Consider the following 25935-nt stretch of genomic DNA (forward strand, 5'->3'; position numbering starts at 1 on the left):
TCAAACAGCTGTGCAGCAATCACTTTTCGATTGTTGATATACACTGGCCAAGTGATATAACCTAGCCAAAATTTGGCCAACAAATAAAAGCCGATTTAATGAATAAACTGTTGAATATAGCCCAGGCAGGGCAGCGCCTGTTTGTCCGGGAATATGCATTTAAGTCGGACCTGAAAATCAAATGGGTGCGCCCCGAGAAGATCCCGTGCTTTAAGCCCGAGAAGAGCGGTGATCTGGCCAAGCTGCCTCCTCTGAAAGCCGACGAACTGCTGCCGGAATTCAGGGACTGCAAGGAACTGGACAAGTATGTTGCAGTATTTTGCAAATATAATCGTTTATTAATACCATCACACCATTGTTATAGAGCCGACGAGTCTGTTAAATCTTTGTTCAAACTTAGCAACAATGCCAGTTACCTGACCACAAAATTCTACCGCGATGAAATGGTCAAGGAGGTGCAAAGACATGCCCAGGATTTCGGCTCAATGGAGGCCAAATGTACGTACCTCTGCGAAGTGCACTTATAGCAGTTGCCCCTAATTCACCCTCTTTTTAGTGGCAAAAATGACAGCAGTGATTCGCCGCTACCAGGAGCACATGGACGAGCATCCCCGCGACAAGATGATCAAGGTGCGACTCAAGGAGCTCATCGACAAACGCAAGAAGTTTCTCAAGTACTTGAGACGTTGGGACTATCCTCGCTTCGAGTGGATTCTTGAGAAGCTCGACCTGGTGTACAAGCCACCGCCCGCACATTTCCATTGGATTACCCGCAAGGAGTCCCTGCAAAAGTTGACCAACACTTACTGCGAAAACCTAAAGGAAGAGCGACTGGAGGCCTACCATAAGCAGCTGCAGGCCCAGCAAATACCCTTCCTTGAGGAGGCCATTAAAAAGATGCAGTTCGTGCGGCAGGAGCAGATATCCTGCGATGTTCCGGTAACCGTGACCGAAGAGCAGATCGCCGACTCAAAAAGGCAGCTGGAAATGCTGAAGGAGCTGCAGCAGGCAGAGGAAGCCGCCAGCAACAAGAAACAAAACGAGGATAGCTTTAATTAGGCCCGATTCTTTAATTTTACGGTGTCTTACAATAAATGTAAATGCTGCTGTTCTTAAATTATATGTTTTATTATACTTTAAACGTTAGACTGGACATCGTACCATATGTCATGATCATCTGAGCGCATACTGGCAAATAAATAAGAAGGCAAGCATGTTTGCCTTAGAGAAATGTGTAAAAACAGATGCATTTAAAGAGAAGTTCTTAAAGGATACGGTTTGTAGCTAACGTCTGCTGGACGAGGCGGTTTTCCGCCTGCCACCGCTGCTGGAGCTACTCGAGCTGCTCGACGAAGAGTCGCTGGAGCTGGACGAACTGGACGACGACGAGGAAGACACGGAAGAGGTAGAGTCGCGTGAGGTACGCTTGCGCTCCTTGTCGCCATTGCCAGTGGCCTCTTTGCTCTTGACATCTGTGGAAGTGACTTCTTCGTCGCCCCAGAGATCGTACTTGGACAGATCCTCGTCATCTCCCTCGTCGTCTTCCTCTTCTTCTTCCTCCTCATTCCGCTGGTCATCTCGACTAGATCTTCGGGGCCTTTTGGAGTCCTCTCGATGCTCGCCGTGCTTTCGCTTCTTGCGACGTCCGAACTCATCGTACTCGCTATCCGAATCCTGACGATCCTTGTACTCTACCACGCCGCGATCATTGTATCCACCGCCAAAGCCTTCAAATACATGGTTAAGTGGGTTTTGAAGCGGAAGAGGCTTCTATAACCTTACCAGTCCGCTCCTCCACATCCGAGAACTTTGGAGCGTTGCACATATTGCAGGTTTGGCGACGGGCCCAGTTCACATTGGCGCACTTGCTGCACTGCCAATCCTCGGCGCTGAACAGGCCCCGCGACTTGTCGGCCGCCGCCTTGCCGATCTCGGTGCCCAGCTTCTTTTTGCTCGAGCTGCTGCTACTGCTGCTGCTCCCGTTGCCGCGTTCCCGTTCCCGCTCCCGGTCTCGATCCCTGTCCCGGTCTGGCTTATCACTGCCATCGCGGTCCCGGTCGCATTTGTTGCACTGCAAACGGCGGGCGAAGTTCAGATGGCGACAACTGCAAAATCGTGGGAAAGATGATACTCAAAGAACTCCACACTTGGCCGCTATCCCTGCATCTTTACGGGCACTCACTCGTAATCTGGGCAAATCCAATCGCCAGGCGAAGCGACGCCGCTGCTTCCCGCGGCCCCTGATGCCACGCCTCCATTAGAACTGGACATGTCTGGGCTTTGGGTGCGTCCTCTGCCAAAGGATAATGCTACTGGGCGTCCAAGTAATCCTCCTCAGGCCTTAGGAGCAGCATCTAACCGAGATTTTTCTTTTGCCAATACTATATTCTGTATACGGTACGAAATAGAGTGGTCAAAACATCGATGAAATTATCGATAGTCTGTCTCCAACAGCCACAATCGATTGCCCTTACTTAATCCCGATAGACCACATTTTTAAAATTTTATATGGGGTACTCTTAAATTCATTTAGGAATTTATTTTTAATTCGATTGAAAATATTCAAGTGTTTGGTAGAATTTTCAATTCATTTGGAATAAATTAAATACCAATAGGGAAGATTTTTCAATTTGCAGACAGCTTTCTTAGCAAAATTAGATACTAACGGAGTACAATAGATTCAATAGAAAAACAAGAGCTATTGGCAATATGTGATTGTTCAGTAGTTCTGCATATAAAAGTAGTCCAGACACCATAAAGCCAACTATAATTAAATAACCACTTGCACTCGCGCCTTGCCCAGATAATCAACAACGGGAACTTGTATACTTTTAGAGTTTTATTTCCTTAGTTTACAAACAAAAGCCGCTCCAAAAGTAAACACTGATTTTGTTTTGTCGGTTGTTAAATGGTTGGTAAAGAAGTTTGACTAACCCATAACCAGCAGCTTTTGGGAATAGCAGGAGATGCCTGCAGACGTGCTTTCCTCCATCAAGCTTACTTCTTGCCAGTACCGATCTTGGCCTTGGCAGTACCGCGCACCTTCTTCATCCTGTTGCGACGCTCCTTGCGCTGCTTACGGGTCTGCTTCTTCTGCTCGAAGAGGCCGTGACGGGCAAGGCGGTACTTGGGCTCAAACTTCTTGGCGAAGTCCAGGGTGTCGTAGATGAGGGCAAAGCCGGTGGAGCGGCCGCCACCGAAGTTGGTGCGGAATCCGAATGCGAAGACCACATCGGGGGTGACCTTGTACATGGCGGCGAGCTTCTCGCGGATCTCGGTCTTGTTCACCGACGACAATCCTGGGTGCAGGACATCGCAGACCATCTGTTTCCTGGCGAGCAGGCGGTTGGTCATGAACTTGCGGGTGCGGATGGTAGCGGTTGTACCGGACATTTTGACGGAGCTGCAATATAATGGTTTGGGATTAGCTTGGGCCTTTCATTCAAACAAAATGCTCGCCACTCCGGATTGTTTTTGTCGCCACCGAGCTAAACAACATAACCTCACTGGCCGTGGGTGCTCCATGTCTCCACGTGTGAGATGTTTCTGGGCCCAATGGACGCTCACGGACACTGCCCTCAATCACGGAGCTATGGGCACTCTGCTGGCGGTCTTTGCCTGCATTTTTAAACATTTCTGAGGGTTAGTTACCTTTTAAAACACTTGAAAAGGTTTTAAACACGTCGTTTTGCGAACGCGATTCAGTAGAAAGGAAGATGGCCGTTTCAGAGATGGAAGAAATGGCGATGATTCGATACTATCGATATTTCTAAAAAATATGGCAGCACCAGAAGTTTACGCGCTACCATTGTTGCCAGATCGTATCACATATTTGAAAAATATTTATTAAAGGGTTGAATAAGTTATGTTAATCGAAATATACTTAATTATTAAATTATCTACCATCATGACATCATTATTTCTCGATCAAGTAACAAATTTATTAAATTTTGTTGTTTCTTTGGCGTTAAATTTAAAAGCTATTTGCTATTTAGTCAATAGTCATTGTACGCAAAACAGCTGCAGCGCCATTAAATTAAGTGTCTTCCACTTAACAAATGGGAATTAAAGAATGGAAATGTTCATAATGATTCCGAATTTAAAAATAGAGTCTGTTAAATTTACAATTTGATATCCAGATATATTATACTTACAGTTAGTTTCTGTAAAAAAGAAGTAAACACATATTGACTTTCTTGAATGGCAGAACCCAACTTTTTGTTGATTCAGCTTTTCTTTTACTCATTTTCTTGGGAACGCAATCTTATATTGCATCAAAAACTGCTCAGTGTGCACTTTATTTAAAAAATTAAACCTAATTTACTTTGGTTGACTTGGAATTGTTTTTCTTATTCCAAATGTAAATGCCGCCGAAACTCAGGGCCGCCAGCAAGGTTACGATTAGAGTAGCTACTCCGGCATAGAAAACGAAGAGGTCGAACAGGTGCAGCTGACAGGAGGAGATTCCAATACCACGGGTCCTCAGAGCAGCTCCTCCCTTGTGCCGGGCCACGTAGTTCACCCAGAAGAGAGCGCTGGCCAGAGCGCCAAGGGGACGGTCCCTGAACTCCAGGGACACCTCCCGGATGGTCAACTGGAAGTGTGACTCGCGGAGTAGCCTGTCCACTGCCCAGTTTAATGACTCAGTAGTCACATTGCCCTCCTCCAGCTGTAGACCCACTCCCAATCGCACGGCTAGCTCCATGTTCCGTCTTTCGTGCTGGAATAGGGGCACTCCCAGAATGGGTACATTGCGCATGATGCTCTCTTGCAGGTTCAGGAGGTCTCCGTTGGTTAGGAAAGCCTTGACTCTCGGGTGCGCCAGGATGTCTATCTGCGGCACAGCATGCTGAATCATCACGTTCTTTGGCAATCCCTCCAGGGTCTTGACGTCGTGACAGGTCCAGATTATGCTCTGTTTTCTGGCGGAGAAGAAGGCAAACAGGGTATCGAGTTTCTCCTTGGGTAACTGGCCACAAGCCTGTTCGTTTCCCAGTTGAACGTAGATGACTCCAGGACGCGCCTCCTCCAGGAAGCGCTTCACATTCCAGGGCAGCTCCTTGGGACCCCGGATGTGAAGTCCACCGGCGGGAACTACCTGTTGGATACTAACTCTGGGAGTAATCAATGGCACATGACTATTGAGCAGCAGCACGGATAGCTGGCTGGCCTGCAGCTCGGAGATCGAGCTCTGCAGCTTAAAGTACTTGGTCACCAATTGCTCCTGACCGCCATAGTGATCCTTGATGAACTGCTTACGGCGAGCAATACATGTACGGATATTTCCCAATCGCTCAGAGAAGCCCATTTGGGGCTGATCTCGCTCAAAATCGATGGGTGAACAAGCGGCGGGTACCAGTGCCTCCTGTACGGCATCCATATAGTTGCCGAAATCCGTGGAAATAATGCCCACAACAGGTCGCTGATGAAGAGCTCCAAGTGCCAACAGCGCCTCCGTGTAGAAATAGTCCACTAGGATTACATCGAAATCGAACTCAAGGTAGGACATCTTCAGCAGCTTTTGGATGGGCTCCTGGGCGAGGAAGTGGTCCAACGACCGGGCTCCAACGCTGGCCAATGACTGGCGGAGTTTCTCCAACGGTAGGCGACCAAGATCAGCGAGGTTTCCCTTGGGTGCCGCCAAATTTTGCACTGTTTGTGGGTTTACATATATCACTCTTGGGACTAATCTTCTCCAGAAGCTTACTTACACTCGCTCCAAAAGGGAAATTCCGCTGTCACCGTTTCAGTCACATTATCCAGGGACTCGCCCAAACCATGACCAGTATAGACTTCAATCTGTTTCGAATGACTTTCGTTTGATATCTATTGGTTTTGAAAAGGAGCAGTGTCGCTTACTGTGTGCTCTCGATTGGCCAATTCGGTGACCAGAGTCCGCATCACCGCAAAGTGACCCTCGTTGACATGCGGAAATAGAACCAGGATCTTGGCTGCCTGTGCCATCTGTCCCAAGGCTAGTCCCAAAATGGCCACAAAGATCCAACGATTCCATTGAGATTCCTAAGGTTTAGCATACACACAATGAATTAGGTCATTTTCGAAAGTACACATCATCGAATAGAAGACGATCTCTTATCAATCTTCCAGCAGCTTCGAAACTATTTAGATGACTCTTTTTCCGGAACCTCTTTTACCGGACTACCAACCATATTCCCTATTATCAACGATCAGCTGGGGTTTGTAGTTAAGTTCCGGCCGTATTGCAATTGCATTCGCCGGTAAACTCTTCCGGTTGTATTGACTATATGACTATACGAATGAGACTGAACTTATCGCTCCCTGCTCCTTGACTCCCCCCACAAAAACAAAACACTCAACTGATTGCTCTCGGGTATATAATCTTAGAAGTACGTCCAGAAATTCTGTGGTCACTGGAACATGTGTGGCACATGAGATTGCCACCAGACCCCAATACACATGCCTTCCATATAGATCCTATTGCTTTCATTAATGTATACACAGCGATTGTGGGGCCTGTGAAAGGGGTACAATTGCACATATGTACATACATATGTATGTTCTTATTTGTATATACACATATGTATATGATTCCCCCCATTTGAGCGATATGAGATCGTCTCTTGAGTTGTTGGTTTCTCTCGCTCTAAACAAAAGATTGGGGAAGTGAAGTCTAAGGATTGGCAGACAAATGCATAACTAGAAAATGCTTCTGTGTTTGAGTGCATTCGCTAATTGCTAAAGTTGCCAACTCACTATTGTCTGGTAGCTGGCAAAAGTGCTATATATATTTAGTTACTAGAGGGCTGGTTTCGGGCTTTCACCTCTAAATACATAATATAGTATAGTATGGCATATATAAAGTACGAAATATTAAGACCAAGCGTTGTGAAGGGAAACTTTATAAGCCAAAACAGATACCTAATAATGGTACAGAACAGATCTCTGGATAGAAAGATCAGCCAGTCAGACTTAAATGTGAATCGACCCAATTAACTTTTGCAGAGTCAGTCCCGCACCTGTTTATTCAAATCATATCCAATTTGTTCCCAGCGGACCCAAACAAGCTGAACAAATATACAAACGCACTCGTCAGTGTGTTGTTTAAATTGTCGCAAGTGTGTAAATCAGAAAAATGTGACGAACCGAGCGATGTTTATCAACAACAACAAAGCGAACAGCACAAGATGGGCAATCTAAATCGAGAACGGCACAACATACAAAAGCAAACAAATTGGCAAAGAAGGCACAAACCGGTTGCCACTAAGGGAAGTCGAGAAGTCAGAGCCAAAAGAAAGCGGCGTTGGAAGGGGTTCCAAAACCGGTTCATTGAACCTGCACACCACCGGCATCATGGTATAGACACACAGAATGATTCCAGCTCTTTATCACACACAATTCATTCTTTATTTATGCCATTTCTGTTTTTTTTTTTTAGTTGAGCACAATTACTTGCTTACGGAACGAAATGTAAATAAACATGGCGAGCTATGGTAAATGCAAATGTCTGGAAAAATCGATTATGCGTTTATGCTTAATTCAAATCGCTTATGTTGCTGATGGATGAAAGGACTGCTCCCAAAAACCAGTTTAGTCGGTGGCATCGGCCTTGGCCACGGAGAAGGCCTCCGAAACGGGCAGGGTGCCGCTGTTGGCGATGACCACATCCTTAACGGGACGATCGCGGGCATCGGTGGCTGAGTTCTCGATCTGGCGCACCACATTCATGCCCGACAGGATCTTGCCGAAGACGACGTGGCGTCCATCCAGCCAGCTGGTCTGCTTGGTGGTGATGAAGAACTGCGATCCGTTGGTGTCCTTGCCAGCATTGGCCATGCTCAACCAGCCGGCGCCGTAGTGCTTCAGCTTAAAGTTCTCATCCTCGAAGCGCTCGCCATAGATGGAGCGTCCGCCGGTGCCGTCGCCCTTGGTGAAGTCACCGCCCTGGATCATGAAGTCCTTGATGATGCGGTGGAACTTGCTGCCCTTGTAGCTGCGGGGATAAGAGCGGTGTATTGCGATCAGTTTGGTGTTCCTTGTTTGTTTTTAAATTAGCAATAGAACACAATAAATAAATACAAATAGGGCACAATTGGGTTTTGAACTCGCACCAAAAAACAATAAAACAAGCGCATAAATTAAAAAAACAAATAAAATTAGCTTATAAACTGCACTTTTATAGTTTGGTAGACTTAACACTAGTTGTCGTTCTTTGTTAACCCATTAGTGCCGACTATTGCCGAGTTGTGCTTTGTCAACTGCTGAATACGATTGGCCGCTCAAACGCCACGTAATTGCTTCAATCTGAGAGAACCGCTATAACCTACAAAGTGCCGCTAATCAGCGGCATCTTTTGCTGGCGTAGCGGTAACTGGCACCCTAACTTGATTTGGGGTATTTTCGGCACTCAGGTACCCTACTCACCCTTCGCCCTGGGGCTTCAGCGCCAGCTCCTTGAAGTTCTCCACAGTCTTTGGAACCGTCTTGCCGAAGAGACCGATCTCGACGCGGCCAGCGGGCTCACCGCCAATGGTGATGTCAAAGAAAACCTACGCAATCGGAAGCAGTTTATTATTAACAAGTCATCTCACTTGATTTATGACGCAGTGAATTTGTGTGTGTGTATGCATGTATATGGTATGTAGATGTGTGTGCAGAATGTAAGGACGAAAGTCCATGGAGCACTCACCTTATCGGTCACTTTGGGTCCCTTGCTATCGTCGGCAACAACGATGCCGGCCACCAGGGCCACCACGAAAACGGATAAGAACAGCTTCATCGTTCCAGAGATTCCCAGCGCTTCAGTTTATGGTTCAAACGACGTCGCCGATGGATATTTCCCGATTGAATTTTCGGTTTCTGTTAGTGATGTAAGAAAACTTTGTTGCATCTCCCAATCGATGGGTATAACGATACTTTCCATGTTTTTCTATGTTTTTGTCGAAATATCGGCGAATAAGTGTGACCATTCGATGGTAAGCAAATTTCGGATGGCCACACATTCTGGCGGAAAAATTCAAAATTCATTTTTAAATAGCACAATATGAAAAGTTACAGAAGTTAAATAATAAATTATTATTTGCTTTAATTCATTGGAAACATTTATTTTTATTCAAAAGTATTAGTTAAATTTTTCGTAGAAACAAAGTTAGATAATCTGGGAGTTGAGTTTACTTGTGAAGTTTTTAATATAATTTTTTTTATTTTATTATTATAACATATTACAAGCCCAGTTCGCATATGAAATAGTTTTTAATGTCGCAGTCCACTTCGTTCATTAAATGATTCGATTGTGAATCCAGTTGTATGCACATATTTTGAAAATTCTCATCAAATTCCACAAATTCTGCCTTTTCGTAGCTGCTGCCGAATACGTATGAGGCGTGCTCGCGGATGTTCGTCCAATAATCTTTGTTTTGATCCAAGTTCGATCGCACAGCTTCCCACACAGCTTGGGTTCGAGGACTAAACAGGACACCGCCCATTAGCTTACATTTGTACTGAGCGACCGGCCAGGTTTGCTTCTTAAAGTTCTCAATATAATAGTTCTTCGTTCCAATCGGTATGAATGCGGTACCCAAAGAAGTTTCTTCGCCTAGCGATTCAGTTTCCGGGGTAAATATGTTTTCAATATCGGTAAAGGGCGAAGCAGTATCACCAGATAAAGTAATTTTCGGTTCTTCAACGAGGTTCTTTTTGTCCATCATCTCATACAAATCACTTAACTTATTTTCCACATTTTTTAGCCGAACAGAAATCATACTCATATCAGTGCCATCAGTATCAGCGGCATCATAGTAGGATGATTCCGGGTGCTGTGTAATTTGGAATTGAATACAGTGGCGGATTATCTCATGTTGAGGAAATACAAAGTTCTTACGATATTCATGGCATGGATGTTTTGCCAAACAAGCCCAAAAATAAGGAGTACTAGACTGTGTCGCATGTTGTTTGCCTATCAAAACTGTACTAAACTATGCGGACTGCTGAGCTCAGTTTTTATAGCCATCTATTATTTTAGAGATTTATTTTTACTATTTTTCCATAAAATATCGCAGAATCACATTCTTTCCAGTGAATAGGGATTACACTATAAGTATATATGTAAATGTACATATAAAACGTTGATAAGTTTTTCCCTCAGTTACTTTAGTTTAATTCACACTAAATCATTATATTTCGAATAATGTAACATGTGTAATATATTTTTCTTGGATTTCTATTCTTGGATTCCATTGATTACGAGGACAAAGAGCTAGAAGCTAAACCTACAAGTAAAGTTTATCTTAAAGATGCGGATTTACAGATGAAGCAAAAAAGCACAGTTTTATATAGTTTATTTACTGTCCCAAGCACAATAGGTAGTACATAAAATGAATGTTGTTTAGTCGATGGTGTGAGTTAAAACAGCCGGAAGCACTTGATTATTGGTGTACAGCTATTTCCGTTTGGGATTTTTCCAGATCCTTGGCCGCTTTCTCTGCTCTCTTCTTCTCCCTGCTGGCCAGAACTTTCTCCCTGGATTTCTGTGCCCTTTCAGCGCAATCCTTGGGTCGTGTCTTCAGGGTCATCTCATCCACGGCTGCCTGTTTACGCGCCGATCTCGAGATGCAACGTTCCATGCAGCTGATGGGCACAAATCTTCCAATGAAACAGCCGCAGTGCGAACAATAGTGATTGATGTCCTGGCGGCCCGACCATTTTTTACTGAAATAAATTGACTATTACAAAAGATTTCCCCAACTTTATGCAGATGGGCAACCAAAGTTTTGTGAATCCCAGGAATCTCTGCAGGCAAGTGACCAACTCCAGTTGCACCACACTGGTGCCAGACCTCTCACACGAAGGACAATGAATCCAGGTGGGCTCCTCCTTCAGGTATCCCACTTGTGGCTTGTGGCTGACGCTGATGGCCACAATCTGCGGTTCCTCTACGGTCATGATGCGAGTTCCAGCGAACACGAGCGGTGACTGAAAGATAGATCAAATTTGGAGAGATCATGAGAGATCATGATTGATCAAGGGAGGGAAAAATCAAAATTAGAATCTCTCTGCCACTTGCTCTTAACCGAGGCGTTGGTCTGGTAATTAAGTCGACGCATGGAAATCAAATGAATTATTCTCTCTGCATTACAAAGGCCATTGGATGTACAGTGCAAGAAATATTGCTTACATTTGTTAAAAACTTTATTTTATTGTATTTAAATAAGAGTACAAAACTGAGTTAATTCTGATTCGATGACAGCTTCGTCGCTAAAGTTGTGGACGGCGGTAAACGCCCAGATACTCGCCACAGGCACCACAGTGATGCCTCTTGGTGCAGCAACGCAGCCAGGATCGCACCACACGGGTCTTGGCCTTGGTCCTGCAATAAGGACAGGTGATGTCGTTGGGGCCGGGACCCACGGCAAAGTAAAGTGGTTTCGGATCCTGAGCCATTAGCGCACCCAAAGATGTTGACTGTTTCGAAAACGAACGCAGACTGAGGCACGCGAAGAGAAATTCTACGAATAAAATGATCAAATGACTTGGAAAGAGAAATCACTTCGACCCACAAGAGAGAGTATGATATTTTCGGTTTATTTTTGTGTTTTGTGGTATTGCAGTGGGTGGGAAGTCGAGTGTTTTGGAGGAATTTGAATAAATATGCGAACAATGCTGCCTAGGCGGTGGTTGCCTTCAATTTGAGTGGCTGCCGCCTCTTCATAGAGCGTCCAAAGTAGCAACCGCAATTGCCACAGTAATGACTTCGATCCGTTTGCTTGCAGGGCACAAAGTAATTGAAGCAGCAGCAGCAACAGAATGTCCTGCAAAAAGGATTTCAAAAGTCTTCGTTTCACCGTGAAATATGAGGCAAAATAAAGCAACCTACACGAAAAGACAGCCCACAATGCGGTTTATCTCACTGGCCCACCACTTCAGATCATTCTGCACCACACTCAGATCCTTGATGCCGCAGGCGGGGCACTTGATCTCCACGGGCTCGTGTGGCAGGTTGAGGAAAGTGCCGGCCAGGGGCGTGGCAAAGTTCTCGTAGATCTTGCGCTCCTTTCGTTGCTCCAGAGCCTTGGCCTCCCGCTCCCTGATCTCCTGCTGCGTGACCGCCTCCTTTTCCGGCAGCGTTGTCGTCATGATCGCTCCACAATCGAACTGAAAGCGAAACGCTGCCAAGCCAGCTGGCAACCTGTTTCGGAACTCACAAGTGGAAGAGGGTGCACAGAGAAAAAACATGTGTATTTCCCCAGAGTGGCAAAGAGCATGAGTTTGGGAAGAGCACGGAAAGAGCAGCGGTCGAAGTGATTTACAGTGTGTCTTTAATTGAGTTAGACGCGTAATAGAATTATAGAACACATAAAAATTTGGCATTAATTCTCGATTTAATTGGTGCACCGAATGGGCTATTTGGCCTTGCGCTGGATTCCCACTTTGCCGCCACACGAGCTGCAGTAGACGCCCTTGGTGGTCCACTCCCGATTGCAACCGCACCAGGTGCACACGCAGCAGATCCAAAAGAGCGGAAAGATGCTGCAATACGAATGGGTTAGTTGGTGCAATGATTGAGATCCCAGACAGGGGGATAGTCAATTACCAGGACAGCAGGCTGAGGCACAAACTGGCGTCCTTGCAGCTGGCTGCCCGCATCACTGCCGCCTGACTCCGCTCCCGGCAGAGTGGGCACAACAGCTTGTAGGTGGAGGGTCCAACGGCGTAGTACCGGATGGGTGCTTCCTGCTGGGAGGCGGAAACTGGAGCAGCTGACTGCTGGGGAATCAGCGTCACCTTCTCCGCCGCTTGATCATCGATGTAGGGCACCAGACCATCCTCCACGACCACATTGGCAATGATATTCCTGGCACGTTCCTCTGCGGTGCCGGCGGGCACCAATCTCACCCGTAACCGCTCCACCTGCTGCTCCATGGTAACTGACTATCTGATCTCCGCCAGAGCAAGCGCAACTCATCAGCGAGCGCCGATCCGCCATCCGCCAGTCGTAAAAAGAGAATTCCTAAGAGAGATTCCCCGCTAGAGAAGAATTCGAACACGACCCTGGAGCTATGATGTCATCAGCAGCTATTCAGTGCATATTCATACGATGTGGGGCTTCTCAACCAGAACCAAATCGACAGCCAAACATGCGGTGAATATTTGTTTACCCAACATATAGAGCGGTCGCACCCAAAACCACATGGAAAACGTTTCGAAATTTTTCCAGGAATTTCCTTTCGTGAGGGGATACTTCAAATGGCATAGTTTTTAAACACATAAAAAAATGCCATATATAGAATAAAAGGTGCAACTATAATTTATTTTCAGTGTGCTGCTTTAGTTCGTAGAAACACGTTTAACCGGCAAAAACAGCTGATAACTACGATTGTTTATGTTTAGGCATTTGTTTATGTTTTTATGTGCTCAAACTGGCTTTGATTGTTGTTTCTCTTGATTGCAAACTGAGCTGAGAGAGCGAGCTTTTAAGCTGGGCAGAAGTTGAATAAAACAAAGTAGTTATTTATTACAGTGTTTTATACACTCAAACTTATCAAACTCATTATAGGCATTTGGTTAGTTATGTTTCATTTACTTTCTCTTGATCAAGCGCAGCTTCAAAGGCTCCTTGGTCACCAAAACGGGAGCGGCATCGAAACGGAACTCCACCTCCTTGCGCGGAGATTGGATCAGATCGAAGTTGGCCAGCACCTTGGCCACCGCCACCTTGGAGTTCACTTTTCCCATTCGCAGAGCTAATTAAGAGATTAAGGATTAAGGGATGAGGATCGTCAGTGGGCATGTTCCACCATCCATACCTATGCAATGCCTGGGACCCTCTCCAAAAGGCATGTAGGCTGCCTGGTCGTAGTTCATGGTGTCTGCATCGAAGCGGTGGGGATCGTAGCCATTGGGATTGGGAAAATAGGCGGGATCACGCTGAATGCCAAAGAGCGAGATCAGAATGGGTGTGCCCTTGGTTATGATGTGGTCGGTTCCGGGCACTGGGTAATCTTCGGTGCACTCGCGGTTGAGGAACGGTAGGCCGGGGTATTTGCGAATGGTTTCTGCAAACATACATTGAGTTTAGTATCGGGGGCAACTATGAGTGCTATGAGTGCAACCACCCATGATGCAGAGATCCAAAAATTTCAAGTCCTGCACCGCCTCGTAGGTGAACCTATCCTTGGGCTCCAGCTTGTGCTTCACCAGCACGGCATCCACTTCATCTCGCGCCTCCTGCAGGAGTCCCGGGTACATGGACAATTCGTAGAGGGTGAAAGCAGATGCAGCAGCTGTGGATTCCGAGCCCGCCACGTAGAAGAGGAATGCCTGGGCGGCAATCTTCTCGATCGACATGGACTTCAGCTGCTCCTGTGCAGTTTCCATGTCCCACACCTGGTCGTCGTCCTCGCCAATCTTGCCCGTATTTCGCAGGCGGATCAGCAGCTGCAGCATGTCCTTCCGCACCACGTTGTGCTGCTCCCGGAACTCGATTGTGCGTCTCATCATGTCGCGCAGCGATGTCAGGACACGGCTCTCGTAGCCCAGGCGATTCATCAGCTTGGCAATCCTGTGAAAAAGGAATATAAATCTGCCATTAAAACAGGATAATTTCCAAGCTTACGGTGGACAAATGAACATGGACATGTTATGAATCTTCAGCAGCAGAGATTCATCCCTAGACGTAGAGCTGCTGATCTCACGGAACTCGTTCTTCGGATTGCTGAAGCTGTCTATCTCCAGGCCGAAAATGACCGACCCAATGATGTCCACCGCATAGGTGGTCATCACATCCTTGATCTCCACCTCGTCGCTTTGGTCCAGTGCTCCCTCCAAGTGCTGCACCAACTTAACGCCCACATCGTCGATGGTGCCGAACATGCCCTTAATTTTTCCAGAGGAGAACGATGGTGTGAGTTTCTGGCGTAGATTTCGCCAAGAGGCACCTCGCAGATTGAAAAGATTGGCGGACAAGGGATCCTTATTCTCGTCCACGTACACTCCGCGATCGTGGAAACTGGCGAAATCACTGGTCATGATCTGCCGAGCCAATTGTGCATCTCGGATCAGAATACTGCGCTTGTTCATCATGTAAATGCCAACGATTTTGCCCTCGTGCCGGGCGTATATATCACCTGCTTCATAACAGTGTCCATCACTCCGAAGGGTATCCTTGCCGGCTCCTCCTCGACTCCCAACCTCTGCCAGTGGGTGTAGTGTCGCCTCACATATCTGTACAGCAAACCCACGAAGAGTATCGTCAGAAGAACAGCCCACATATCGAGGATCTTTTCCAGTGGAACAGCAACTTTTGGTATTGAGTGTATACAATTCCTGAAAGTGGTGAAATATTGGCGAACTCCTCGATGCACACCTTCCAAACTGTACACTTCTACTGCATGGGCTGCGTTCTCATATAGACGTAGAACCCCCGATAAGCGCTGCGAACCAGCGATCAACTTTTTCTCTGGAATTTGCTGCTCTTCCAGCAAATCAACAAGTGACTTCTCAGCTGGGAAAAGCTTTCGACTCTTCAGGGAGCAGGGCGGCAAGAAAACCCAAAGAGACTACCTGTTGAGTTAACTACCAAAATACACAACTAACTATAAACAACATATCATGATGCTCCCAATTAGATCCTAATATTGTGCTTAAAACTGCTGCGTAATATTGCTTAAATTTATTTAATAATGCTCATTGGAGCGCTTCGATTCGATGGCTCTGCGCTGTCTGCCCAGTTTCTTCTCGTCCAGCTGCTCCTTCTCCACCCTGTGGAAGTTCTGCCAGCGTCCATGGTCCTCCACCTCGCCGCGTTGCAGCCGGAAGAGGGTCCTCTTGTACCAGCTCAGGGTGATGTCGCGTCCAATGAAGCAGCCACAGGAACTGCAGTAGTGATTCACATCATGACGACCCTTCCAGCGAATGGGATTGCTAAAGGATAAAGATCAGAGCTTCTTCGTAAAACTAAATTCCATTTTGTTTTCCAAACTTTACGCACCAGCAGAGCAGCACATTCAGCGAGCAGGCGAGCTTCTGTAGAAAGGTGACTGCCTCCGACTTCACGTGGGTGGTCTGCAACTGCTGGCAGGCTGGACACTCCAGCTCCTGGGGCTCAGTGGTCAGGTGGCCCACCTGCGGAATGGCCGAGATGTCGCCCTCGAAGGCGCTGCCATCCAGACTCTCGGTGCTGGCCATTTCGTAGCGACAGAGCAACTGACCACCGAAGAGCCACGAACATTTGGATAATGTATCTGTATCTGCATTCACAATCAAAAATTCTAAGAGCGTGCCAGAGAGTGGAATACAGAGATGTATAGATACTTTTTTTGGAGGCACCGCCTGAGTGATGATCGAATAAATTCAAGTAACTTATTAAAAAAATTTGACAACAGCTGCCGGTTTATTTATAGATCATTTGCGTGAATTCAAGAATCTCTCGGTTTAAGTGCCAACTAAGTGGGACGCCAGTGGTAGCCCAAGTGACCACCGCATCGGCTGCAGAACACACGCTTCGATTTCAGGCGACTCTGCAGACAGGAGTACACGAACGTCAGGGCAAAGATGGGAAAGCAACTGGAAGTTGGAGAGTTAGAGGAAAGTTAATCCATGGACTAACCGCTTAGAATTCAGGAGTTTCCTACCAGGACAACGTGGACAAGAGGCAGCTGAGCTGGCCCAGCGCTCCTGTCATCTCCACGGTTTCCGTTTTGGAACTCTGCTGGCACAGTGGACACCGCACCTGGTAGCTGCTGGGTCCAATGCTGAAGAAGCGCACCTGCGGCTTGCCAGGACGCTCCTCCAGCGTGATAGTGGTGGCCGCCGACTGGGTATCCCTGTCCCCCTCCTGGAGATCCAACTCCAGATCCGCATCCAAGTCGTTACCCCGAGACATTGCGACTGGCGACGCTGGCCAATGCTAAACATGTTCGCGAATCCCGAGGCAGTGAAATTCGAACAAAGAGATCTACCTGACCAAAGAGATCCCATTGAAGAGAAACCACTGAGAGCATCGTGCAGAAATCAACAAATTTTTTGGCACTCAATCTCGGCGCTCATCACTCGCCGCAAGGTCAACAAAAAAGTGCTTAAAAACTAAACAAAACAAACAATTACAAGCGGAGCACCCACTCCTATTGCCTCTTCCCCTCTCCCCGCCCACCTCACTGTCGCTTCCATGCCCCCAAGAGGTATCCACACTTGCCACAGATGACCTTGCAGTCATTGGTGGAGCGCCTAGGGCAGCAGGGATAGATGGGCAGCAGGGCAAAGCAGCTGGAAATAATAGGAAAACAATCTGAATAAATAATATAAAAATATAAAATATAAACTATGACTTTACTATTTGTGTCATAAATAGATTCATAACATATACTTAGTTTATAAGTACTGAGATATATATCTAACAACTAAGGATTAGCTTTAAGGCACTAATACTAATACTAGCGACTAACTTTGAAATTCATATTTAAAATTGGAGAGTAGTTTCACAGTCAAAAGGAAACCCCAGAAGAGGTGCACTCACCACATGGTAAGGAGTCGCTCCAGCCGAACTCCCTGCTCGTGCAACCGCTCGTGGCACTCCGGACAGTACATCTGGCGGAGGCAGCTGATGTTGGTGGCCGTGGGCGGCGGAGGCGATACCTTCTCGGCCAGCTGGCCCGTGGAGTTGCTCTTGCGGCAGAAGTAGGTCTCCGGCTCGGAGTCCTCGGCATAGCCGTAGGGATAGCCTCTGTGTGGTGGCGTGGCCAGAAGCAGCTGGTCCAGGGCCTGGGCGGACTTCTGCTTGACCTGGCCGCAGTTGGGGTTGAGGTTAATCTCCACCAGGTCCGGTGGGAACTGCTCGTCGTCGGGTGCTTGGAGGTGGAACTTCAGCTGGCGGCTCATGTTGTTGAACTGACGCGACTTCGGTTTTCTATTTGCCTATAAATTGGGTTATTTTACAATTGAAATATATGAAACATAAGTCAAACCGTTAAGGCTTGCCCAGTTTGGTGGCAAGGGGGATAAAGTATTTTGTTTTTGGGGCTGCAGGGGGGCGTTAGACAAACCAGTTGTTCATCTGTTTATCAAGCCCCCGTATTTGCCTAACACTATTTTCATGGCTGCGAAGTTAACGGCTGCACTTGAACGTAGATCCCATGAGGGAAAGCTTTCGCAAAGCTTCCGGCGAGTGGGTGGTAAACTGAGCTTTTCCTATAAACAGTTATATATATGGTAAACTTAACCCATTGAGGATCAAAGTCTGTTTTTTGTTTAACTTCATTCCTAGGATTTTGCAGGGCATAGTATAGAACATAGAAGACATGCCCCATGAGGCAGAATAAATAAGTTTGTTTTTTGACACAAATTAGGCAATTTAAGATTTAATACAAATTCCCACTTGATATGCACATTCCCACAGACTGCAGAAATGGAATAATGATGCGATATCTGTTAAGGAGTCATATGTAGATATATACAAACCGGTCACGCACCTGCTAAATTACAAAAATATTATTTTATGGCAAGAGCCCACGAGTCGACAACCTGTGTTTGTTTGTTTATACTCTCTCTCTCTCTCTCTCTCTCTCTCTCTCTCTCTCTCTCTCTCTCTCTTGGCAAAATACACGTACTAACTGTTACATTTATTTAAGGCTTATTCATCACCTTCATGTGCAATAAAGGTGTTATCAAACAAGTGACTCATCTGTCGCCTATTTTTACTATGGAGGAGTAGCATCGCTGTAGCTCACTAAATCAAGTGCACAATAAACGAGGTATCCGATTATTAGTTTGACAGGAACCCCATTTGTATGGTAGCTATCAGTTCTCCAGCGATAAGATAATGGCCAATCGTTGAGGTATTGCCGGAGCAGCAGCTTGGATTCGTTCCTCAGTGCAACGCCAGCCAGCAAAGCGATCGGTTCAGTTCGGTCGGGAAACCAGAGAAGATACATTTCGAAGAAACATTAAGAAGAAACTTAATCCGGAACCATGAGCAAGCAGCCTCCACCGTACAGTGAGCAGTCCGGATACACTCCCGCACAAACCTATCAGCCCGGTGGCCCCACCCAGCCACCACTGTACCCACCCATGCCGCAGCCACCACAATCCTCCACGGTGATCATCCAGACCACCACCACCTCCAACCTGGTGCCCATCGGCAGTGGGCCCACCCGCATCCGCTGCCCCTCCTGCCACGCCGAAGTACTGACCACCGTGAAGGCCACTCCCTCGGGCAGGACGCACTGCTGGGCCCTCATCCTGTGCCTCTTCATGTGAGTTCCATAGTCACTAGTCAGTCATCTGATGCGAAGTCACTGCTTAACACCAGATGTATATAGCTAGGGGTCAGGAGTTTGGACCCAAAGAAAGTGTCTTAAGGTGGACTTAGTGCTTCATAAAGTTAACCTTAATCCAGTCAAGTGACTTGGAACTTTGGTATACAGTTGCGTAAAAGGGAATTGAAATGCTTTTTAATAGAACTGTATCAGTAATAATTCTATAGATGTGTTAACAATCTAGATATGTTTGCGTATCGCCCAAGCAAACATATTTTATAACTTGTTTTATTGCCAACTCGTTACAATACCTCAGTTAACTACTAAAGAGCGAAAAAGCTACGCCCATGAACCACTTGCGGCCCCTTATCGCCGGGGAAAAACAATAGGTTTCTAGGTATTGCGACTGTATGCAGGTGATACGTGAAAACATTGTTATCTCAACTGGAACTGGAGTTGAGTCAGATAACGAGTGGGGTGGCCTGGAAAGGGGGTGAAAGCAAGCAAACTGACTGATATCAGCCAATTCGGAATTAGAGTTCTGACTAATAGTTCAATTCCCCGAAACTAACCATCTAATCCATCTCCTTTCCACTCCATCCACAGCTGCTGGCCCTGCGTGTGTCTGCCGTACTGCATGGACTCCTGCCAGAATGCCAACCACTACTGCCCCAACTGCAGTGCCTACATCGGCACCTACGAGAACTAACCAACTAACGTCTATTTCTATTTATGCATAAATGTAGAAAACCTTAAGCACTAGCGTCATAACTGAAATTGAATTGTAAATATACAAACTGTCACGCATTAAACTCATGAGACTCACACAGGAAACGGAAATGCGACAAGATATCTTGGGACTAAGCACTTTCTGCACTCTTTGCCGAACAATTCGAGTGGATTATAAAGTAATTTAAATTTTTTCAAACATTTAGACGATAATGTGGTCACCATTTGTTACTTACCACAACATTCTGTATATTAAGATAATAGCTGACTGCCTCTGAACAAGTTTCGATCGATCATTGCGAGAAACTAACGGCAACAGTTTAATGGCCATTTTATAATAATCTTATTACTATCGCCTAAAAAGCCTAATCAGTAGAATGGATCATAAATAGCCTATTGGTGGGGCTGTATTAAAAGCAATATAAACAAGTTGTCTGGAAAACGGCCGCCCTTTTGGCACAGAGTCACTGGAACCAATGTCAATCGATCAGGTGCTGCACATGCCGACTCCTCTTGTACCCTCTTGTATCCACAGCGTCACAGTAGGTGGTTTCACCTAAAAAGTACCTGTCAATTAGTCAGAAAAGATAACGATTGCGATAGAGCAGTGTTGTCATTAAATGGCGGGCCATTTCAGTGCATGCCCCGCCGCAAACATGAGCAGCACATGGGTGGGCACAGCTCCAGCACCGGTGGACACGGAAATGGTGACCGTTACCGCGCAGCCAGACTGTGGGGTTGAGGTGACCCAGATACGCGTCTACACCCTGAACGCGGTGGGGGCGGGTGCACTGCCACCGACTGTGGGCACCAAGCCGGTGAGGGTGCGGTGTCCGTCCTGCAAGGGCGAGGTCACCACCAGTCTGGTCACTACAAGACCCACCTGTGCGGCCTGTCCTTGTACATCTGCTGGTGAGTGGTGCGTCAGGATGCCACCGGGTATACTAACTGCTTTGCTTACTCGATTTCCCAGCTGCTGGCCCTTCATCTGCCTGCCCTACTTCATCAACTACTGCAAGAGTGTGCAGCACTACTGTCCCAACTGTGGATGCCACATAGGGAGCTACAGCATTTAATCAAGAGCTGCCTCTCCGCAGTGCCAGCCATCCTCTCCACGTGAAGACCTAAATTAACTTTAGCCATAAATATAAATAATAAATTATAACAACGTTTTAAAGTTTACTTCTTTTTGTTAGTGATAAGCATCTGTACATTTTTAATGAAAATAATAAGTTATAAATATAATTTTGGGGCACGTTACTCATACGCACCGTTTAATTTTCTGGTCCATATTATCGATAATTTCTCGATAGTACTTATAAAGTTGGTGCCCTAAATACCCTGAAGATAAGGTGATCGATAATCTGAATTCCGAATCTATTGAATACCGTGAAAACCGATAAGGCAGTTTTCGGCTAACTGTCATCGATATCATCGATGTACATATGTAGTTTCTTGAGTGAGAGGCCAGCGATCCTCTAGTTGTCCCGCTCCCTCGTGAAGTACTCAACACGTACTTTGTTTTTGTTTTCGCCGAAGCAAAGCACATGCATTTCGGGGGCTTTCAGTATCGTATCAGTTCGCGGCTTGCTGTGGTCGGTATTTAACTGTAAACAACGGGTTGTTTCGCTCGCTGTGATTTGAAGAATATCAAGTAGTATCTAAAATGGACTACAAGCGCGTCGACTCCCCGCCGGCCTATTCGGATGACTTCGCCACCGCTCCTCCGGCGGAGGACCTGCAGCAGTACCCGGCGTCGCCCGCACACCTCTATCCGCCGATGCCCCAAACCACGGCGATGTCGCAGCCCCCCGTGAGCGTGATCCATCACCAGACCACGGTGCTGGTGGACAATCCTGGCCAGGGAATGATCTGTCCCCACTGCAACGCCCGGATTCGCGTTCGCGTGGAGCACCATCCCACCGGAAAGACCTACTGCCTGGCGGCGTTCCTCTGTCTGTTCCTGTAAGTACATGGAGCTCTCACAGTTGTGGTCACAGCCATAGCAACAAACGTACTACATATAATGCTGCAATATATAACATTATATAGGTACAATATATATATAAGATATACATATATGTAACCTATATACATATATATGTAACAAGTTAAGTTGATAGCTTTTATCAATGGTAATGTTTGACCATTTCGCTATATTTGTGACCGCAGTTGTTTTTCTTACACTTTACCAGGAAAAGCTATGTATGAGTAATCGCCGATCGTGCTTAGTAAACAATACTATATGTGCATATTTCTCCTCCCTATCCTCCAGTTGCTGGCCCTGCGTCTGCGCCCCTTGTTGCTGCAACTGCTGCTACAAGACCTCCCAGTTCTGCCCCAACTGCAAGGCCTGCTTGGGTTCGTTCTGAAGACGCCAGCGAAAAAAGTCGCCGATTTAATATTTACTCCCACGTACATATTCTGTATTCATCATATTCGTATATAACCAACTATATATGTATGTCCTCATCGAACGACGGCGTCAAAATGGTGCCTTTATCAGTAACACTCACCATACTATACATACATCCATTCTTTAATCGAATCTGTTTTGTAAGCAATGCCAAACTGACAGCGAATTCGCAAAGGAAATAAAATAAACAAAAAGAAAACTGCCAAGCGAAGCGTTTTCTGGGATTCCCATTATTCAAATTGCTGTATTTTCTGTTTGCGGATCTGGCTACATTGTTGCTGCAACATTTAGACAATTTGTTTGCAAGAGAAATAGTTTGGTTTTAGGTATAGGAAATACATATAAATTCGTAAATTGGAAGCTTCAATGTATGTATGTGTATATACTTTTTTGTTTTTGAGTACTTTTTGGCGGTCTTTTCTTGAAACATTCGTAGTAACACAACTTATGTTCGGCAATAATGTTGATATGAATTTAGATTGAACCGGTGAAAATCATGTTGATAAGGGACCCGCCATGTTGACATGGTTAAATTGATGTCTTAATGCAAAAGTATATAATATAATAAGCATAAATTATGTAATTAAAACCTCTGCTTAGATGCTTAAAGTTTCTGCTAATGCTTATGAATCAAATTATAAATAAATTTACTGCAATATTTAAAATTTTGTTAAATGTCACAGCCATAGCAATGTTGAGTTCTCAAATGATAAAGTAGTTTTCATGAAACATCCAAACAAGTGATATCTTCTCGCGATTAGCAACATCCTGTTGCTTAGCCGAATGTTTCTAGCGACAACTGTTGCCATCGCGGCTACTCGCTTGGCGCCCTAAAATTTCTGGCCGCACAACACTTTCGCAGCTCCAGCAGTGCGCATCAACTATTTCTATTTGTCTCTCTGTGGAATCGAAATTCCACTTCAATTAATTCGACGACACCCATTGTAAGTATACCGGGAAAGATGTATTATTCAAACTGGGGATTGGGACAAGCATTGGGTAATTGGGTAATCAGAAAAATATCTGGCCAAATTATACATAGATATAGATATAGCGCCTTCAATATGATTACCGCTGCGTTGCCGCTCCCCAAAATGTTTACTTTTAACTCAAGGGAAAACTGAGCAAAGGCACGCAGGACAACGGGCGGATTCCAGGGGGGTGGAGTGTTAATCACTGGCGCCGGACACACCCGCTGATAAATGAGGATATTGTGCTAGGTTTTTCGGTTCCAGCATGTGAGAGCATACATAAATAGATTCCGTTGATTTTGGACAGGGTCAATCAAATTGGGCAAGTACCAAAGATGATAGGTTGGAATGGGGCACGAACAGAAGCGGTTGAGCGATGACGGCATCGCCACGAAGCTTGCCGCATGGCACAAGAGCTTCCGTGGGGAAGAGCCATGGGGATGATGTCACGGCCCCAAAAGGGATTGTGCAGCAGCGTGGAGTTATCGACGGGAGATAAGGCTGATCACAGCTTGTTGGCATGGCGGGTGTGCAATTAAAATCGCCATTAGGCAGCCAATTTAATGCTCATGCAACGCAGCAGCGGCACGCGACGTATTCAACTTTTCAAGTTGTCAAGTTTTCAAGGCCGCTGCTGCAATCGATATGAGAGTTATTAGAGCTTCCTGTGCTTTCATTCGGTACTCTTTCAGTTGTGTACTCTTACAGTGTCAGCAATGTCCAGTCCCGTCGGCCCGGAACCCTGCAACGTGGTGTGCCCCAGTTGCCACCAACAGGTTACCACTCGCGTGGAGCCGAAGGCCACCACCAAGACGCATCTGATTGCGCTGATCATGTGCCTCACCTGGTAAGCCATCAACTATCATCTATAGCAATATTAGCAATTTCATGCCAATGAAATGATCTCTGTCCTCACAGCCTGTGGCCCTGTGCTTGCTGCCTGTACTGCACCCAATGCGCCCGCAACGCCGACCACCACTGCCCATCCTGCAACGCCTTCGTCGGCACCTACGAGCGTTGAGCAGCTGCATCCGGAAGTTGGTGTTTTTCCATGGACTGCAGCCAGTAGCAGCCCATCACTTCGCCCACTTTATGTATTCCTACCCCTCTCACATTTATTGCGACGCAATATTTTGATTACACGCAAAACAATGCAGTAGCAGCTTATGCTTTTGTATCCTCAGCGCAGCAGTAAAAGGATTCAAGGAAGTAAACGAGTGTTGTTTTACTTGGGGCGGTTGCTTTCAGTGGGAGACAACGCAATTCTTGAGCGGCGCTAAAAGCCTCTTAAATCGTATATAAATATGCAAATTGATGATACATATATATGCGTATAAATACCACGTGTACGTATAAATAGCAAAGACCATCTCCATCCCGCATGGGAAAAAGCTAATGCTGTCTCTAACTGAATATGAAATACTCTACTAATAGGTAATTGTTAAAATTTCGTTTTTATTGCTGGCCATTGACATGAATTGAATTGGATCGCAATTCGTTTCCAGAGCTATATGTATGTATATAAGACAGTCCAGTCTTCTAATCGACACATAATATTTGACGGAAATCGCTTAGTGCTGCTCCATGGAAATGCCGGCACCCCCGCGCAAGAGGAGAGGTTCGCCGAGCGACGAAGTGAAGGCCTCCGTTGGAGGAGCTCGCTTCGGTTTCATTGGGTTTCAGTTGCTGGCTGGAATTCGAGCGCGCAGCACACATCGGTCGGAATAAACACTTAGAATGGAGAAGAACTATCCGCCTCAGGCTCCTGGTTTCCAGGCACCGCCCAGTTATGATAACACCTCGCAGGCCTATGGCCAGATGAATCAGCCGCAGGCAGTGATAATGCAGGGTGAATACTCGTACCAAGAACGGTGAACTGTGAATCAATCGCAAATAGTGGCCAATCTCTTGGCGCCATGCGATTTTAAAGAAGCTTTTCAAGCGTCGTGTATCCAATGTTATACAGAAAACGCATCGTGTTTTTTTCCAGCTCCTCCCAATGTACTCGGCGGCGTACCATCCATGGCCACCTGTCCGAGCTGCGGCGTCCGGCGGCAGACGAAGGTGGAGTTCGAGCCGAGCACCAAGACCCATCTGCTGGCGCTGCTCATCTGCATGCTGGGGTAAGTGCATCCACCTGTTTGCTGTTTGCTCCAATGGACTCCGGATTAATGCCACTAATTTTCAGGGGCATTTGCTGCTGCTGCATTCCGTACTGCACCGACTCCTGCCAGTCGGCCAAACACACCTGTAGCAGCTGCGGCGCCTACGTGGGAACCTACAAGAACTAGGAGTGCTTTTGGAATAGTAATTACTACAGGAACAGGAACAGGTACCGATCCCACTTTGCATTTGCAGCACTTTGAAATGGTCGATGGGATCAGATTTGGAACGAATACTTACAAAATGTAACTCATATTCAGCTTTATTGAACATTGTTTCTGCATTGGTGTACCTTTTAAAATAAATACATATATAATCACACGAATATTTGGTGCTATCTATATGTGTGTTAGAAGTCGAAGGTTCAAGTTGACAAATTTCTATTTTATTATAAGAATACCTTTCAGAAATTTCTGAGGGGAGTCGCCCA

The 25935-nt window shown here is 46.2% G+C and overlaps 19 protein-coding genes and 1 long non-coding RNA gene across 22 annotated transcripts; 6 read left to right on the top strand and 14 right to left on the bottom strand.

The window, feature by feature from the left end:
• The first annotated feature begins 21 nt into the window (after positions 1–21).
• LOC6531294 (28S ribosomal protein S15, mitochondrial) lies at positions 22–1117 on the top strand. The gene is made up of 3 exons (XM_002092062.3): positions 22–304; positions 365–498; positions 557–1117. Exons 1-3 carry the CDS (start codon positions 99–101, stop codon positions 1057–1059), a joined length of 843 nt encoding a protein of 280 aa, XP_002092098.1. The 5' UTR covers positions 22–98; the 3' UTR covers positions 1060–1117.
• LOC6531295 (zinc finger Ran-binding domain-containing protein 2) lies at positions 1051–2417 on the bottom strand. Its single transcript, XM_002092063.4, has 3 exons — positions 2183–2417; positions 1783–2105; positions 1051–1727 (listed from the first exon to the last, which is right to left on the bottom strand). Exons 1-3 carry the CDS (start codon positions 2269–2271, stop codon positions 1285–1287), a joined length of 855 nt encoding a protein of 284 aa, XP_002092099.1. The 5' UTR covers positions 2272–2417; the 3' UTR covers positions 1051–1284.
• Positions 2418–2821: 404 nt separating this feature from the next.
• Positions 2822–3772, bottom strand: LOC6531296 (40S ribosomal protein S24). Its single transcript, XM_002092064.3, has 2 exons — positions 3652–3772; positions 2822–3403 (listed from the first exon to the last, which is right to left on the bottom strand). The coding sequence occupies exon 2, from the start codon at positions 3391–3393 to the stop codon at positions 2998–3000; it is 396 nt and encodes a 131-aa protein (XP_002092100.1). The 5' UTR covers positions 3394–3403; positions 3652–3772; the 3' UTR covers positions 2822–2997.
• Positions 3773–4192: 420 nt separating this feature from the next.
• Positions 4193–6334, bottom strand: LOC6531297 (UDP-glycosyltransferase UGT5). Of its 2 annotated transcripts, none has more exons than XM_039373304.2 (4): positions 6156–6334; positions 5860–6021; positions 5712–5799; positions 4193–5652 (listed from the first exon to the last, which is right to left on the bottom strand). In XM_039373304.2, exons 1-4 carry the CDS (start codon positions 6168–6170, stop codon positions 4316–4318), a joined length of 1602 nt encoding a protein of 533 aa, XP_039229238.1. In that variant the 5' UTR covers positions 6171–6334; the 3' UTR covers positions 4193–4315. The 2 variants fall into 2 exon arrangements, with proteins under 2 accessions (XP_039229238.1, XP_002092101.1); XM_002092065.4 differs by having other exon boundaries at positions 6168–6333.
• A 1029-nt stretch (positions 6335–7363) lies between these two features.
• On the bottom strand, positions 7364–8839 carry LOC6531298 (peptidyl-prolyl cis-trans isomerase 6). Its single transcript, XM_002092066.4, has 3 exons — positions 8669–8839; positions 8404–8528; positions 7364–7972 (listed from the first exon to the last, which is right to left on the bottom strand). Exons 1-3 carry the CDS (start codon positions 8756–8758, stop codon positions 7570–7572), a joined length of 618 nt encoding a protein of 205 aa, XP_002092102.1. The 5' UTR covers positions 8759–8839; the 3' UTR covers positions 7364–7569.
• A 259-nt stretch (positions 8840–9098) lies between these two features.
• On the bottom strand, positions 9099–9968 carry LOC120321218. Its single transcript, XM_039373305.1, has 2 exons — positions 9860–9968; positions 9099–9794 (listed from the first exon to the last, which is right to left on the bottom strand). Exons 1-2 carry the CDS (start codon positions 9923–9925, stop codon positions 9201–9203), a joined length of 660 nt encoding a protein of 219 aa, XP_039229239.1. The 5' UTR covers positions 9926–9968; the 3' UTR covers positions 9099–9200.
• A 310-nt stretch (positions 9969–10278) lies between these two features.
• Positions 10279–11249, bottom strand: LOC6531299. Its single transcript, XM_002092067.3, has 3 exons — positions 11153–11249; positions 10742–10950; positions 10279–10686 (listed from the first exon to the last, which is right to left on the bottom strand). Exons 2-3 carry the CDS (start codon positions 10918–10920, stop codon positions 10404–10406), a joined length of 462 nt encoding a protein of 153 aa, XP_002092103.1. The 5' UTR covers positions 10921–10950; positions 11153–11249; the 3' UTR covers positions 10279–10403.
• On the bottom strand, positions 11129–11424 carry LOC26535321. The gene has a single exon (XM_015195746.3). The coding sequence runs from the start codon at positions 11416–11418 to the stop codon at positions 11233–11235; it is 186 nt and encodes a 61-aa protein (XP_015051232.1). The 5' UTR covers positions 11419–11424; the 3' UTR covers positions 11129–11232.
• Positions 11425–11524: 100 nt separating this feature from the next.
• Positions 11525–12138, bottom strand: LOC6531300. The gene is made up of 2 exons (XM_015195747.3): positions 11852–12138; positions 11525–11786 (listed from the first exon to the last, which is right to left on the bottom strand). Exons 1-2 carry the CDS (start codon positions 12109–12111, stop codon positions 11642–11644), a joined length of 405 nt encoding a protein of 134 aa, XP_015051233.1. The 5' UTR covers positions 12112–12138; the 3' UTR covers positions 11525–11641.
• Positions 12139–12276: 138 nt separating this feature from the next.
• Positions 12277–12917, bottom strand: LOC6531301. The gene is made up of 2 exons (XM_002092069.4): positions 12569–12917; positions 12277–12504 (listed from the first exon to the last, which is right to left on the bottom strand). Exons 1-2 carry the CDS (start codon positions 12895–12897, stop codon positions 12378–12380), a joined length of 456 nt encoding a protein of 151 aa, XP_002092105.1. The 5' UTR covers positions 12898–12917; the 3' UTR covers positions 12277–12377.
• Positions 12918–13464: 547 nt separating this feature from the next.
• Positions 13465–15368, bottom strand: LOC6531302 (probable cytochrome P450 6d2). Its single transcript, XM_002092070.3, is given in 5 exon segments — positions 13465–13718; positions 13782–14030; positions 14091–14536; positions 14591–15101; positions 15104–15368. Coding segments are annotated over 5 exon segments (1512 nt in total). The 5' UTR covers positions 15246–15368; the 3' UTR covers positions 13465–13554.
• A 249-nt stretch (positions 15369–15617) lies between these two features.
• On the bottom strand, positions 15618–16277 carry LOC6531304. The gene is made up of 2 exons (XM_002092072.4): positions 15965–16277; positions 15618–15897 (listed from the first exon to the last, which is right to left on the bottom strand). Exons 1-2 carry the CDS (start codon positions 16159–16161, stop codon positions 15651–15653), a joined length of 444 nt encoding a protein of 147 aa, XP_002092108.1. The 5' UTR covers positions 16162–16277; the 3' UTR covers positions 15618–15650.
• A 58-nt stretch (positions 16278–16335) lies between these two features.
• On the bottom strand, positions 16336–17081 carry LOC6531305. The gene is made up of 2 exons (XM_015195748.3): positions 16608–17081; positions 16336–16539 (listed from the first exon to the last, which is right to left on the bottom strand). The coding sequence occupies exons 1-2, from the start codon at positions 16856–16858 to the stop codon at positions 16419–16421; spliced, it is 372 nt and encodes a 123-aa protein (XP_015051234.1). The 5' UTR covers positions 16859–17081; the 3' UTR covers positions 16336–16418.
• On the bottom strand, positions 16976–18072 carry LOC26535085. Of its 2 annotated transcripts, XM_039373306.2 has the most exons (3): positions 17937–18072; positions 17489–17886; positions 16976–17238 (listed from the first exon to the last, which is right to left on the bottom strand). In XM_039373306.2, the coding sequence occupies exons 2-3, from the start codon at positions 17848–17850 to the stop codon at positions 17127–17129; spliced, it is 474 nt and encodes a 157-aa protein (XP_039229240.1). In that variant the 5' UTR covers positions 17851–17886; positions 17937–18072; the 3' UTR covers positions 16976–17126. The 2 variants fall into 2 exon arrangements, with proteins under 2 accessions (XP_039229240.1, XP_043062907.1); XM_043206972.1 differs by having other exon boundaries at positions 17489–18067.
• Positions 18073–18814: 742 nt separating this feature from the next.
• LOC6531306 (lipopolysaccharide-induced tumor necrosis factor-alpha factor homolog) lies at positions 18815–20060 on the top strand. Its single transcript, XM_002092074.3, has 2 exons — positions 18815–19223; positions 19833–20060. Exons 1-2 carry the CDS (start codon positions 18940–18942, stop codon positions 19933–19935), a joined length of 387 nt encoding a protein of 128 aa, XP_002092110.1. The 5' UTR covers positions 18815–18939; the 3' UTR covers positions 19936–20060.
• On the bottom strand, positions 19455–19885 carry LOC120321219. The gene is made up of 2 exons (XR_005560807.1): positions 19799–19885; positions 19455–19738 (listed from the first exon to the last, which is right to left on the bottom strand). It is a non-coding gene; the product is annotated as an uncharacterized LOC120321219 (long non-coding RNA).
• Positions 20061–20575: 515 nt separating the features above from the next.
• LOC6531307 (cell death-inducing p53-target protein 1) lies at positions 20576–21137 on the top strand. Its single transcript, XM_002092075.4, is given in 3 exon segments — positions 20576–20825; positions 20828–20867; positions 20929–21137. Coding segments are annotated over 3 exon segments (393 nt in total). The 3' UTR covers positions 21032–21137.
• A 359-nt stretch (positions 21138–21496) lies between these two features.
• On the top strand, positions 21497–22610 carry LOC6531308 (lipopolysaccharide-induced tumor necrosis factor-alpha factor homolog). Its single transcript, XM_002092076.4, has 2 exons — positions 21497–21920; positions 22231–22610. The coding sequence occupies exons 1-2, from the start codon at positions 21622–21624 to the stop codon at positions 22325–22327; spliced, it is 396 nt and encodes a 131-aa protein (XP_002092112.1). The 5' UTR covers positions 21497–21621; the 3' UTR covers positions 22328–22610.
• Positions 22611–23199: 589 nt separating this feature from the next.
• LOC6531309 (lipopolysaccharide-induced tumor necrosis factor-alpha factor homolog) lies at positions 23200–24556 on the top strand. The gene is made up of 3 exons (XM_015195750.2): positions 23200–23315; positions 24035–24189; positions 24261–24556. The coding sequence occupies exons 2-3, from the start codon at positions 24059–24061 to the stop codon at positions 24361–24363; spliced, it is 234 nt and encodes a 77-aa protein (XP_015051236.1). The 5' UTR covers positions 23200–23315; positions 24035–24058; the 3' UTR covers positions 24364–24556.
• A 462-nt stretch (positions 24557–25018) lies between these two features.
• On the top strand, positions 25019–25830 carry LOC6531310 (lipopolysaccharide-induced tumor necrosis factor-alpha factor homolog). The gene is made up of 3 exons (XM_002092078.3): positions 25019–25191; positions 25333–25465; positions 25531–25830. Exons 1-3 carry the CDS (start codon positions 25080–25082, stop codon positions 25631–25633), a joined length of 348 nt encoding a protein of 115 aa, XP_002092114.1. The 5' UTR covers positions 25019–25079; the 3' UTR covers positions 25634–25830.
• Positions 25831–25935: the final 105 nt, after the last annotated feature.

This window comes from Drosophila yakuba, chromosome 2R (genome assembly GCF_016746365.2).
Source record: "Drosophila yakuba strain Tai18E2 chromosome 2R, Prin_Dyak_Tai18E2_2.1, whole genome shotgun sequence".
NCBI classification, from domain to species: domain Eukaryota; kingdom Metazoa; phylum Arthropoda; class Insecta; order Diptera; family Drosophilidae; genus Drosophila; species Drosophila yakuba.

Excerpts from the sequence above, each read along its gene's own strand:
- LOC6531294 (XM_002092062.3), top strand. The coding sequence starts at position 99 with ATGAATAAACTGTTGAATATAGCCCAGGCAGGGCAGCGCCTGTTTGTC. Across the intron at positions 305-364 it reads GACTGCAAGGAACTGGACAA|AGCCGACGAGTCTGTTAAAT; the intron begins GTATGTTGCAGT and ends CCATTGTTATAG. Across the intron at positions 499-556 it reads CGGCTCAATGGAGGCCAAAT|TGGCAAAAATGACAGCAGTG; the intron begins GTACGTACCTCT and ends CCCTCTTTTTAG.
- LOC6531295 (XM_002092063.4), bottom strand. The coding sequence starts at position 2,271 with ATGTCCAGTTCTAATGGAGGCGTGGCATCAGGGGCCGCGGGAAGCAGC. Across the intron at positions 2,106-2,182 it reads TGGATTTGCCCAGATTACGA|TTGTCGCCATCTGAACTTCG; the intron begins GTGAGTGCCCGT and ends ACGATTTTGCAG. Across the intron at positions 1,728-1,782 it reads GGATGTGGAGGAGCGGACTG|GCTTTGGCGGTGGATACAAT; the intron begins GTAAGGTTATAG and ends ATGTATTTGAAG.
- LOC6531296 (XM_002092064.3), bottom strand. The coding sequence starts at position 3,393 with ATGTCCGGTACAACCGCTACCATCCGCACCCGCAAGTTCATGACCAAC.
- LOC6531297 (XM_039373304.2), bottom strand. Across the intron at positions 5,800-5,859 it reads TGGCCAATCGAGAGCACACA|ATTGAAGTCTATACTGGTCA; the intron begins GTAAGCGACACT and ends CATTCGAAACAG. Across the intron at positions 5,653-5,711 it reads ATTTCCCTTTTGGAGCGAGT|TGCAAAATTTGGCGGCACCC; the intron begins GTAAGTAAGCTT and ends ACCCACAAACAG.
- LOC6531298 (XM_002092066.4), bottom strand. The coding sequence starts at position 8,758 with ATGAAGCTGTTCTTATCCGTTTTCGTGGTGGCCCTGGTGGCCGGCATC. Across the intron at positions 8,529-8,668 it reads GACCCAAAGTGACCGATAAG|GTTTTCTTTGACATCACCAT; the intron begins GTGAGTGCTCCA and ends CCGATTGCGTAG. Across the intron at positions 7,973-8,403 it reads CTGAAGCCCCAGGGCGAAGG|CTACAAGGGCAGCAAGTTCC; the intron begins GTGAGTAGGGTA and ends TTATCCCCGCAG.
- LOC120321218 (XM_039373305.1), bottom strand. The coding sequence starts at position 9,925 with ATGCGACACAGTCTAGTACTCCTTATTTTTGGGCTTGTTTGGCAAAAC. Across the intron at positions 9,795-9,859 it reads ACATCCATGCCATGAATATC|CACCCGGAATCATCCTACTA; the intron begins GTAAGAACTTTG and ends CAAATTACACAG.
- LOC6531299 (XM_002092067.3), bottom strand. The coding sequence starts at position 10,920 with ATGACCGTAGAGGAACCGCAGATTGTGGCCATCAGCGTCAGCCACAAG. Across the intron at positions 10,687-10,741 it reads CTGGGATTCACAAAACTTTG|TAAAAAATGGTCGGGCCGCC; the intron begins GTTGCCCATCTG and ends AATTTATTTCAG.
- LOC26535321 (XM_015195746.3), bottom strand. The coding sequence starts at position 11,418 with ATGGCTCAGGATCCGAAACCACTTTACTTTGCCGTGGGTCCCGGCCCC.
- LOC6531300 (XM_015195747.3), bottom strand. The coding sequence starts at position 12,111 with ATGACGACAACGCTGCCGGAAAAGGAGGCGGTCACGCAGCAGGAGATC. Across the intron at positions 11,787-11,851 it reads ATTGTGGGCTGTCTTTTCGT|GACATTCTGTTGCTGCTGCT; the intron begins GTAGGTTGCTTT and ends TCCTTTTTGCAG.
- LOC6531301 (XM_002092069.4), bottom strand. The coding sequence starts at position 12,897 with ATGGAGCAGCAGGTGGAGCGGTTACGGGTGAGATTGGTGCCCGCCGGC. Across the intron at positions 12,505-12,568 it reads TGCCTCAGCCTGCTGTCCTG|CATCTTTCCGCTCTTTTGGA; the intron begins GTAATTGACTAT and ends TTCGTATTGCAG.
- LOC6531304 (XM_002092072.4), bottom strand. The coding sequence starts at position 16,161 with ATGGCCAGCACCGAGAGTCTGGATGGCAGCGCCTTCGAGGGCGACATC. Across the intron at positions 15,898-15,964 it reads CTGAATGTGCTGCTCTGCTG|CAATCCCATTCGCTGGAAGG; the intron begins GTGCGTAAAGTT and ends TTTATCCTTTAG.
- LOC6531305 (XM_015195748.3), bottom strand. The coding sequence starts at position 16,858 with ATGTCTCGGGGTAACGACTTGGATGCGGATCTGGAGTTGGATCTCCAG. Across the intron at positions 16,540-16,607 it reads CTCTTGTCCACGTTGTCCTG|TTGCTTTCCCATCTTTGCCC; the intron begins GTAGGAAACTCC and ends TCCAACTTCCAG.
- LOC26535085 (XM_039373306.2), bottom strand. The coding sequence starts at position 17,850 with ATGAGCCGCCAGCTGAAGTTCCACCTCCAAGCACCCGACGACGAGCAG. Across the intron at positions 17,239-17,488 it reads GAGCGACTCCTTACCATGTG|CTGCTTTGCCCTGCTGCCCA; the intron begins GTGAGTGCACCT and ends TATTATTTCCAG.
- LOC6531306 (XM_002092074.3), top strand. The coding sequence starts at position 18,940 with ATGAGCAAGCAGCCTCCACCGTACAGTGAGCAGTCCGGATACACTCCC. Across the intron at positions 19,224-19,832 it reads CTCATCCTGTGCCTCTTCAT|CTGCTGGCCCTGCGTGTGTC; the intron begins GTGAGTTCCATA and ends CTCCATCCACAG.
- LOC6531308 (XM_002092076.4), top strand. The coding sequence starts at position 21,622 with ATGGACTACAAGCGCGTCGACTCCCCGCCGGCCTATTCGGATGACTTC. Across the intron at positions 21,921-22,230 it reads GCGTTCCTCTGTCTGTTCCT|TTGCTGGCCCTGCGTCTGCG; the intron begins GTAAGTACATGG and ends CCTATCCTCCAG.
- LOC6531309 (XM_015195750.2), top strand. The coding sequence starts at position 24,059 with ATGTCCAGTCCCGTCGGCCCGGAACCCTGCAACGTGGTGTGCCCCAGT. Across the intron at positions 24,190-24,260 it reads CTGATCATGTGCCTCACCTG|CCTGTGGCCCTGTGCTTGCT; the intron begins GTAAGCCATCAA and ends CTGTCCTCACAG.
- LOC6531310 (XM_002092078.3), top strand. The coding sequence starts at position 25,080 with ATGGAGAAGAACTATCCGCCTCAGGCTCCTGGTTTCCAGGCACCGCCC. Across the intron at positions 25,192-25,332 it reads GCAGGCAGTGATAATGCAGG|CTCCTCCCAATGTACTCGGC; the intron begins GTGAATACTCGT and ends GTTTTTTTCCAG. Across the intron at positions 25,466-25,530 it reads CTGCTCATCTGCATGCTGGG|GGGCATTTGCTGCTGCTGCA; the intron begins GTAAGTGCATCC and ends ACTAATTTTCAG.